The following is a 12,073-nucleotide window of genomic DNA, read 5'->3' on the forward strand; positions in this document are numbered from 1 at the left end:
TAGAAGGAGGGGCAGAACAGTATGATGTCACAGATGCTAAGGGAAGATAGGAATAAAAAATAGGATATACAAATGGAAAATAAAGACTGCTAAATTCGGTGGCAAACAGTTCTCCGGTATCCAAGGCCAATTGAGAAAAAGTGAAATGAAAGCCAAACTGTTAAAGCTCAAGCACACTGATGCTTTTAGGAATCAATCATCCAACTGAGATTTTTGTTGTTGCTTTTTAGTTCCGTTTTTTTTTTTGCATTGTCTACAGTATGGGAAGAAGACATAAAATGCTAGTCAAAATAGGCAGGAAGATCAAGCAAACAGGTTTTAATTAATAAAACTCATAATACTTATTTATAAACTCAGACCAAAGAGAATCTTTTGGCATGCCAACTATCGAATAAAACAAGTTTTATGAAATATAGTGCCTAAACTGTGAAAGATATAAGGGATGTTTTATAGTCTTCATTCAACCACCAATTCTTTGCAGGGCAGGTCACCTGCTTTAAATGCAACTTTAGACTTCTGCATTTAAAATAACAATTGGTCTACATTTCAACAGAAATTTTTAAGTCAAGTTTTTTTTTTCTGAGAAAGGTATTATTATTCTTCAATATCCAGTATGCGAAATATTTTTACTTCCAAGGTAACTATAAATTTTTAATAAGATCATTTTCTCCACAGAAACACCTATACAGAAATGTTTTCAACATATTATTTTCCCAACTTTTTAGATAGATAATCTATATTTGTAGCAGGTACAGAGAAAACTTGTAGTCAAAAATTGGCGATGCTGACAACAGAGAAAAATTACAATTCCCTGATTTAATTATGGCAATTCAAATAATATTTTAGTGTGAAATATTTTCTCCTTTCATTTTTTTCTTCACGCTTCATCGTTGCTGAATTTTAAAAATATTAATGATGTGATAATTAGTAAAAACCCAGAGATGACAGTTTTTAGAGTTATTGATAATATGGCATTTCAAAGTACTTTGTGATTTACAAAGCTCTTTAACATAGATTGTCTCATTTAATTATCACATTATTGGGCTGGGCGCGGTGGCTCAAGCCTGTAATCCCAGCACTTTGGGAGGCCGAGGCGGTTGGATCACGAGGTCAACAGATCGAGACCATCCTGGTCAATATGGTGAAACCCCGTCTCTACTAAAAATACAAAAAAGTAGCTGGGCATGGTGGCACATGCCTGTAATCCCAGCTACTCAGGAGGCTGAGGCAGGAGAATTGCCTGAACCCAGGAGGTGGAGGTTGCGGTGAGCCGAGATCGTGCCATTGCACTCCAGCCTGGGTAACAAGAGCGAAACTCCATCTCAAAAAAAAAAAAAAAAAAAAAAAAAAAAAAATTATCACATTATTCCATAGGTTAACAATTCCCAGGTTATTGTTAACTATTCCCAGGTTAACAATAAGAAAACTGGGAATAATTCAGTAAACTAAGCTAATAAGTAACAGAATATTGGAAGCCAGGTATTTGAACTTTAAGATCAGTACTCTTTCCATGGCAACTTCCCCCCAGATAAATATTAACTTTATAGGTGTATTATTTCTTTGACTTTTGTAGATACATCACTAAATGCTATTACTACAATCAAGAACAATATATATCTGCAACCTGACTTTTTTGTGTATTAATAATTATTATTAAAGTATTTCATATCTATACTTATCTTTATTTTAAGAAATATCCTAATCCTAAAAATGCAAATATCAGGTCAAGTTCAATCAAAGGAATCTCATGTTTATCACTAATTGCTATTGGAAAATTTCAATTTGACTCAGAAGTCAAATTGAAAAACCCAGATCATTAAACATTACCATCTGGAGCAGGCTGGTAGCAGGACAGATGTAGTTCAGAAAACTTTTTTCAAAACATTATTGCAGCAATATTCACAATAATGAAGAATGTGGAATCAACCTAAGTATCTATTAACAGAAGAATAAATAAATCAAATGTGGCACATATACACAATGGATGTTATTAAGCCATTTAAAAAAAAAAGAATGAAATCCTATAAGTTGCAGGTACACAGATGGAACTGGAGATCATCATGTTAAGTGAAATAAGCAAGGCACAGAAAGACAAATATTGTGTGTTCTTACTCATGTGGGAGCTAAAATAGTTGATCTCATGGAGGTAGCAGAATGATAATTACCAGAGGCTGGGAAGTATTCAGGGGACAGTTGGGTGGACAGGGGAGATGAAGAGAAACTGGTTAATGGGTACAAACATAGTTAGATAGAAGGAATAAGTTCTAGAGTGTTCAACAGCACAGTAGGGTGACTATAGTAAACAATAATTTATCATCCATTTGAAAATAGTTAGATATGAAATGTGCCCAACACAAAAAAAATCATAAATGTTTGAGGTGATGGATATCCTAAATACTCTGATTTGATTACTATACATTGTATGTATGTATCAAAATATCACATGTACAATTATTATGTGCATAAATTTCCTATGTACAGTTATGGCGTATCAATAAAAAACCTACTGACAAAACAAAAATTTAGTCTCCATTTCTAAGAATGTAACAATAGAACCAGAGTATAAGGAAGCACTTTACTAAAATGTGCTATGAAAGCAAACCATGCTTAATATCCACTCAACAAAATAAAGATTAAGCATCTACTAAGTATCAAGCAACTTCCTTTCAAATGTCAAGTAAAGCAAATAAAAATTTTCCTTGTCTAATTTTTTACATTTTAAGTTCTGTTGAATGAGATAGATTTGAGAAATGGCCATAAACTTAAAATTAAAACTATAATCTTATATTTTAGTAAGACAAGATGTCTATTTGAGTGATACATTTTAATCCTGGCTTCTTTTAACATTAATAATCTGCATGAGTAATATGTTATTTAATTTTATTATTGCTATTAAATATAATATTCAATAAAGGACCAGTACTTAACCAATGACTTTTCAATGTCACTGGGGCTAAACTTATGGCATAAGGAGGCTGTTTTGATCTATTTAAAAGAAATTTAGCAAATTCAAGCAATAATTCAATGGAGATCAGGAACTGAAACAGTGTGGCACGCAGCACTGTGAGAAATACGCTATATCAAATTCCCAGTGAATCCACTAGGTGAATATACAAAATCATAGTAAGCATCAGGTCAAATAGTACAAAATACTTTTGAGAAATGTAGCTAAGAATAGAGAGAGCACTGGTTCTAGTAATACATTCTTCTGAATCATCATATACTTCTAATGTAAAATATAAAATTCTAAATGGTACATTACATCCATAGATAATACAAAATTTATATACCTTGCAAAAACATTTCTACAAGTACAGACAATACTTGAATAAATGATCATAATAATTATTTACTGTCATCTTTTACAACTAGAGCTTATTTTAAATGTTTTCTCACTTTTCAATGAAAAGTCATGTTTCCTTACATTAAACTTATGAAAAATCGTAATATTATACTCCTATATGGTAGTTCCATTAATCTAATTTTGGTTTTAATATGATTCTTTAAGTAAGAAATGCCCTCTTTAACTATATTTAATAAAAATAAATTAATAAATAAAACACGAACTCTCCTTCACATCTGAGCATTGATTTTTCCATATAACATTGTCTCAGATTAGCAGATTCAACCCAAATTAATGCATCCACAAATTCCTTGTCAGAATAATACCAGCTGTTTATCTAAAATCGTTCACCAGGAACTGCATATCTTCCATTAATTGTAGGAAGAAAGAAAGGTGTGGAGAGATTTGGATTCTGGTCTATGAATAAGTTTATGCCAGAAAATTATAAAACAAAGGTTTCCCTTCAGTAATTTTCTTTTAATTTAGAATAAAATTTATTTTCATAAAAATATATTAATTATATACTCCTAAATGAAAAAGGAAATTACAAAATATGGCATTAGTGAGTTTATATTTAAAAGTTGAAGATGACTGACTAGCAGCAGCTCAGGATCGCAGCTCCCAGTGAAGGTGCTGGGAGTGAGTGGACGCCAGACTTCCAGACAAATTTTTACTGCCTACAGACCAGGAGATTCCCAGCGGAGGTGCCCCATGGGTCACCAGCGCAACTCTTTTGGCTGGCGCGGCTGTTTTGCTGGCGTTCCAGCGTGGCGGTTCTCAGTGCGGAGTAAGTGGGACTGGGTGCCCTTTTAGCTGGTGTTTGGAGCTCCAGGAAGGCAGAGTCGCCCATTCAGTTCACTGAAAAGGGGACTGAAGCCGGGAGCCAGACCAGGAGATCCCCAGGCAGAGAAGCGCCACGAATCTCAACACCGCTGTTTCAGCCGGGCACAGTCACCACATGGGAAATTGCATAGATCCCGGAACCTTTTTGGTGGGCAACTGGGGCACCTGGGAGAGAACTGACCATTCAATTCGGAAAAGAAAAAAGGGGGGCTCCGAAGCAGGGAGCCAGGTGATCGGGCTTGGCTGGTCCCAACCCCACAAAAAAACAGCAATTGGAAACACTGACAGTTCAGATTTCACAGCAAGCCCAGCTGAACCCAGTAAGGTCCAGCTCTGTGGGGGAGGGGCGTCCACCAAAGGAAAACAAACAGAAATAACATCACCACCAACAAGCTGGACGTCAACTCAGAGACCAAATCTGAAACTCAGCAATTACAAAGATGACTGGTGGATAAATCCACAAAGATGGGAAGAAACCAGCACAAAAAGGCTGAAAACATCCAAAACCAGAATGCCTCTCTTCCTTCAGGAGATCGCAGCTCATCAGCAAGGGAACAAGGCCTGCTAGAGAATGTGTGAAGAATTGTCAGAATCAGGTCTCAGAAGGTGGATAATAAGAAACTTCTGTGAGCTAAAAGAACACATTCTAACCCAATGCAAAGAAACTAAGAACCTTGAAAAAAGGTTTGATGAAATGCTAATGAGAATGGACAATTTAGAAAGGAATGTAAGTGAATTAATGGAGTTGAAACACAATACAAGAACTTTGCGAAGTATGCACAAGTTTTAACAGTCGAATTGATCAAGCAGAAGAAAGAATATTAGAGGTCGAAGACCAACTCAATGAAATAAAATGAGAAGACAAGATTAGAGAAAAAAGGGTAAAGAGGAACGAGTAAATTCTCCAAGAAATATGGGACTATGTGAAAAGACCTAATCTACGTTTGATAGGTGTACCTGAATGTGGCGAAGAGAATGAATCCAAGTTGGAAAATACTCTTCAGGATATTATTCAGAAAAACTTCCCAACCTAGCAAGGCAGGACAATATTAGACTCCAGGTAATAGAGAGAACACCACAAAGATATTCCTCAAGAAGAGCAACCCCAAGGCACATAATTGTCAGATTCACCAGGGTTGAAATGAAGGAGAAAATGCTAATGGCAGCCAGAGAGAAAGGTCAGGTTACCCACAAAGGGAAGCCTATCAGACTCACAGCAGATCTCTCAGCAGAAACCCTACAAGCCAGAAGAGAGTGGATGCCAATATTCAACATCCTTAAAGAAAAGAACTTTCAACCCAGAATTTCATATCCAGCCAAACTAAGCTTCATAACTGAAGGAAAAATAAAATTTTTTGTAAACAAGTTAGTACTCAGAGATTTCATCACCGCCAAACCTGCTTTACAAGAGCTCTGAAAGAACTACTACACATAGAAAGAAACAACCACTATCAGCCATTCCAAAAGTATACCAAAAGGTAAAGAGCATCAGTATAATGAAGAATCTACATCAGCTAATGGACAAAACAGCCAGCTAGCATCAAATGGCAGTATTAAACTCACATATATTATTATTAATCCTAAATTTAAATCGACTAAATGCCCCAATCAAAAGACACAGACAAGCAAATTGGATAAAAAGCCAAAACCCATTGGTATGCTGCATCCAGACTCATCCCACACGCAAGGATACACAAAGACTCAAAACAAAGGGATGGAGGAAGATTTACCAACCAAATGAAGAGCAAAAAATAAAATAAAAAGCAGGAGTTGCAATTTGCACCTCTGATAAAATAGACTTTAAAGCAACAAAGATCAAAAGAGGCAAAGAAGGACATCACATAATGGTAAAAGGATCAATGCAACAAGAAGAGCTAACATCCTAAATATATACACACCCAATACAGGAGCACCCAGATACATAAGGCAAGTTCTTAATGACTTATATGGAGACTTAGACTCACACACGACAATAGTGGGAGACTTTAACATCACATTGTCAATATTAGACAGATCAATGAGACAGAAAATTAACAACGATATCCAGGACTTCAACTCAGATCTGGAACAAGGAAACTTAATAAACATTTATAGAACTCTCCACCCCAAATCCACAAAACATACATTCTTATCAGTACCACATCACACCTACACAATTGGAAGTAAACCACTTCTCAGTAATTCCACAGCATGTCACAAGTTTAAATGAAATGTTGGTTGGCTGCTTGTTTGTTATTTTCCTCCCTTATTCCTTCCTGTCTCCACTGTTAAGCACAATTATTGGCATAAAAGAGGTTTTCAATACCCATTTTAAGACTGCATTCTAGCCTGGACAATAAAGCAAGACTCCTGTTCTCTCTCTCTCTCTTTCTCTTTCTTTTTCGCTTTCATTCTTTTTTCTTTCTGTCTCTCTTTTTTCTTTCTCTTTTGTTTATTCTTTTTCCAAAAAAAAAAAAAAGTTACTCATCAATACGTATTAATATATATGCACTGAGGAAAGTTAAGTCTGCTATTCAACAAAGTGGTAAGTGGCTGGTGCTGGGTGGTGAAATTACTGATAGCTAATATTTACATTTTTTAAATTTTTTATTTTTATAGATTCAAGGGTAAAAGTACAGTTGTTTTACATGGATATATTGCATGGTGGTGAAGTTTGAGCTATGGGTGTACCCATCACCCAGATAGTGGACATTTTACCCATACTTTACTTTCCTCCCACTCTCCCACCTTTTGGAGTCTCCAGTATCCATTTTTCCATTCTACATGTCCATATGTACTCATTGTTTAGCTTCTACTTATAAATGAAAATATATAGTTTTTGACTTTCTGTTTCTGAATCACTTCACTAAGGATGATGGCCTTGAGTTGCTGCAAAAGGCCTGATTTCATTCTTTTTTACAGCTGAATAATACTCCATTGTAAATAAATGCAACGTTTTTTATCCCACCATCTGCTGATGGACACTTAGGTTGATTCCACAACTCTGTTATTATAAACAGTGCTGCAATAAACATATGAGTGTGGGTTTTATTTTTATACAACTGGGTAGATCCCCAGTAGTGGAATTGCTGGACTGAAGTCAAAACCACAATAAGATATCATCTTACACCAGTCAAAACAGCTATTATTAAAAATTTAAAAGTAACAGATGTTGGCAAGAATATGGAGATAAGAGAACACTCAAATATGGTTAGTCACAATGTTAATTGGTTTAACCTGTATGGAAAACAGTATAGAGAACTCTATTTTTTAATAAACTTATTTTTAGAGCAGTTTTAAGTTCACAGCAAAACTGATTAGAAGGTACAAAGATGTCCCATACACCTCCTATTCCCACACATGCAGTCTTCCCCATTATCAATATTCCCCACCAGAGAGGTACATTTGTTAACAACTGATGAACTTATATATCATTATCACCCAAAGTCCACAGTTTATATTATTCCTTTTGGAGAATTTTCAAATACTGAAATTCCTCTAATAGGAATAAACTAGCACTTTCCTCTTGGCTTTCTATAATTTGATTATTATTTCAGAAATTAGCTTATCTTTACAGGAGAAAATGTTATAAACCATGAAAAGACTACCAAATACATAAGGAAGTAATTGTTATATAACAAATTTACCATCTCCTAAACAACTCCTTGTATTCCCCTCTTGTTGGTAAGTTACAATTGTGATAGTTCTGATCATCTGTTTAATTAATTTGCTAGTGAAGCCTCTCACATTCTTTACAACTAAACAAAAGTTCAGTTTTCCAAAATTAAAGCTCTGGTATATTATATATATCAGCTTCACTCAACTCTTTCATTTAATCCAAAAGAAAAAGAAGACAATATTATTTAAAATATAACATACTCAGCTGCCTGTTTGTAGTGCTTCAAGTCTTTCTTTAAATTTTTGTTTTCATTTTCCAAAAGCATAATCTGGGTGTAGACATCTGGAACATTCCCAGTAGTTCTAAGTTCAGTTACTCCTTTTTGTATTAACTCATACCTAGGATAAAATCAAACAAAAGTCTTTATGCCACTTCCTTCTGCCAAATTAGCTTAATTTACATACAATTCAAAAAGTTAAGTCTCAGGAAATGTTATAGTCATTAGTTGCAATGTTACAAGTTAAAATGTCCAACATTCATAGCATATTTTAGAATAAAATATGAATACACTTCTAGGTACTACTAATACCATCATGGTGTATAAAATATAATAAGTGAACATCTCCTATCTTCCAGGCATTGGGCTAGACAATAGTAAAGTTGACAAAAGTCCCTATATCATGGAGTTTGCATTCTAGTGGGGAGGGTGACAAGTTCCATGAAGTTAAATTAGCTGGCTAAAAGACAGAGTGATGAGGGTGCTTATCCTATTTTACAGAGGGCGAGCATGAATGGCAAACATGACTGACAAACTGATATCTGAACAGAGATCTAAAGGAAATTAGGGTCTGTGCTATGCGGATATCTGGGGAAAAGCAGCTGGGGCAGATTGAAAAGTAAATGCAATGTCCCTGAAACAAAGAAGTATTTGGCAACTACAAGAAATAGCAAACAGCCAGGGTATCTGGATTGCCTGGAACCGAAGCCAACTAAGTGACCTAGGAGAGTGGTGAAAGATGAGTCAGGAAAACAGTAGGGAACCACAGTGAGGAAGGCAATTTTACTCTGAAATCAGAAGTAAACCCTTGGAAGGTTCTGAGACAAGTGACACTGACCAGATTTATGTTTTAAAGGGATTAGTCTAGCAAGCATAGAATAAGAGACCAGTTAGCAGGCTACTTCAATAGTCAAGGAGACAGAGCATGGTGGCTTGAAGAAAGTTGGTACCAGTAGAGGTTATGAAAAATCAGTATCTTGTAGACATGCTGTAAAAGTGGGGCCAGGAGGACTCGCTGATGGATCAGCTGTCAGGTGTTGGTGAATGAGAGAGGGCAGGTGTGACTCCAGGGTTTTTGGCTAAGCAACAAATAGCCATTTATTTACTAAATGGGGACAAATGCGGGAGCAACTTGGGGTTGGAGTAATTAAGGGATTGTCTCCATTCATGTTAAACGTAACATATCTAGCAGACATTCAAGTGAAGATAAACATTGAGTATTAATGTTCAAACTTCAAGAAAAAAGTCATGGCGGGCAATTTAAATGCGGTAATAAACACTGTAGATACTGTTTAGTCATGAGACTGGAAGAGACCAGATAGGCAGTGAGAAATGAAAGCAAAGAAAGAAATCCTAGGACTGAGCCATAAACAGTCCATTGCTTCCAGGTTGAGGGGAAAAGAAAACACTACCAAAAGGGACTAAGCAGAGAAGCCAGTGAAGTAGTCAGAGAGTCTGAGAGTTCTGTGCCCAGGATCCCAATGAAGGAAGTGTTAAGACCTGGAACGAACCCAAATGTCCATCAACGACAGACTGGACAAGGAAAATGTGGCATGTATACACCATGGAATATTATGCAGCCATAAAAAATGATGATTTTGTGTCCTTTGTAGGGACATGGATGAATCTGGAAACCATAATTCTCAGCAAATTGACACAAGGACAGAAAATCAAACACCACATGTTCTCACTCAAAGGTGGGTGTTGAACAATGAGAACACATGGACACCGGGAGGGGAGCATCACACACTGGGGTCTGTTTGAGGGGGCCAAGGGAGGGACAGCAGCGGGGTGGGGAGACAGGGAAGGATAACATGAGGAGAAATGCCAGATGTGGGTGATGGGGGGATGGAGGCAGCAAACCACATTGCCATGTGTGTACCTACGCAACAATCCTTCATGATCTGCACATGTACCCCAGAACCTAAAGTACAATTAAAAAAAAAAATCCTCAGCTGCAACTGAAATAAAATTTAAAAAAAAAAAAAAAAAAAGAAAGAAAGAAATGAACAACAGTGACAATTGCTGCCAGGAATCTTAAAAGATTCCTGAGAATCAATCAATGAAGTTGGCACTGTGAAAGTCACAAAAAAAGAAAAAAAAGGTTCAGTTGAATCATGGGGATAAAAGCTAAACTGAGACTAGGTCTGAGAGACTAGGAAATAAGGAAGTGGCCAACAAATTTTTTCAAGGAGATATGCTCTAAAGTAGAACACAGGGAATCAAGAAGAACTTAGAAGAAGATATAAAATCTAGGGTGGTTCTTCTCTTCCTTTCTAAAAATGTGAGATATTATTATACGACTGTATGATTATTGGAATTACCCAGCACAGATGGAAAAAACTGGCAATGGAGGTAAAAGAGGGACAATTACAAAGACAATATCCTTAAGTCAGTGAGAGGAGCTGGCATCAAGCAGACAAAATGAAGGCTGGCCTCAGATAACAACTTGCATAGTCTAGAGTCTGCGGCAGAAGAGAATACCTGAGGCCAGAGGCAGTGGAGTGGTAAAATGGGAGGTGGGAGTGATGGAACTTCTATTTTCTCAGTGAAATAAGAAGCAACAACAGAGAATCAATTATAGATTGTAAATAATTACAATTTTAATCACTGTGTATGGGAACCAATAAAGTTAAAAAAATTGAGCACAGAAAAATATTTCAAATAATAAAGTTATTAATAAATCCCTACAAAGCTTATTCTAGATAAGCTAAATATTAGAGCTAAAAATTATAAATTATCAGTAGTTTCATATTGTAAATCATAACTTTAATGTTACATATTAATAAAGTCATATTTTGTGTTATATACTTTATCTGATTTTTTTTTAAAAAAAGAGCAAGAGGACCCACCCATAGAATATCCTGAAGGTTAAGATAACTAAATTAATATTCCATTATATTTGTCACAATTTATAAAACAGGAAACAGGTAACAACTGAATCATAAATTCAATATAAAACCTGTACTTGGAATTTGATTTATACTTATATCAGAAAAGAAGACATAGGGATTGACTGAAGTATTAGACTATAAGCTTTTTCTGACCCTAAAATTGGTTTTCAGCAACTTGCTTTACTGAATGTGGAAAATACACTGGAGAAATTTTCTATGAGGAAAAAAAGTGATTTAATAGTTTTTCCTCTAAATTGAATACTATAAATAAAATAATATGTGGCAAAAGAAGCACAAATCCAAATATAACATTTATTATATAATATATACCTCAGGACATTCCAAAATTACTTATCAGGTAAATGTTATGAAATATGAAAGATGACTTTAGGCTCACTATTAGATAATAATACAAGTAATTAGAAATCTTAATGTACAAACTCCAGAAGTATGCTTCTCAATAAAATCTGAATTCTCCAATATAATATTTTTGGGGTTTGCTTCAGTTTGTATGTATCTCTTGTTTTATTTTAAGAAACACCCTGACTTTTTATGTCTTCCTTCTTTTTCACTCACTCTTAAAATAAGACTGAAAAGTGTTCAGGTGGGAAAAAAGATTGCCATTAACTATTAGAAATTTAAAATACAATTTGCTCTCAATGAAATTGTCAATAAAATTATCACTAATAAAATTCCATTAATGCTCTTAATATTTACCAGGAGAGACATAAACTACTTAGAATTATGTAGAAATGGAGAAGATACATGAATTTCAGGAGGAAAGTGCATAGAAATTTCATAAAATTTTGTCTACATACAAAAAGCATTTAAGACCCACTGCCATAAACGATGAATATTATGACAGAATTACAGTAAACATAGAAATGGTTTCAGAGGAATAAGGATTATTTTTCCCTCATGATGGCACCCAAGGCACAGGATGTAAAAGACAGGGAAAAGGCTACCCAAATTACAATCTCCTTATAAGAAGCATATAATTAAAACTTTTCCTCCAGGTTTTCAAAAAGATTTAGGCAAATATATTACCAACATAGACAAAATTATTTTAATTACTGTACAAATTAAGGATGTTAGAATCCCCAGCACTATCATAACCA

At 35.2% G+C, this 12,073-nt stretch overlaps 1 protein-coding gene across 1 annotated transcript in view; it reads right to left on the reverse strand.

The window, feature by feature from the left end:
• Positions 1-303: 303 nt before the first annotated feature.
• LOC141584546 (sperm-associated antigen 16 protein-like) overlaps positions 304-12,073 on the reverse strand; it is a 42,077-nt gene continuing 30,307 nt past the window's right edge. Inside the window, exon 5 of the mRNA XM_074399067.1 lies at positions 304-8,182. Within this exon, the coding sequence (XP_074255168.1) occupies positions 8,029-8,182 (154 nt within the window). The 3' untranslated portion in view covers positions 304-8,028. The remainder of the gene's footprint in view (positions 8,183-12,073) is intronic.

This window comes from Saimiri boliviensis, chromosome 5 (genome assembly GCF_048565385.1).
Source record: "Saimiri boliviensis isolate mSaiBol1 chromosome 5, mSaiBol1.pri, whole genome shotgun sequence".
NCBI lineage: Eukaryota > Metazoa > Chordata > Mammalia > Primates > Cebidae > Saimiri > Saimiri boliviensis.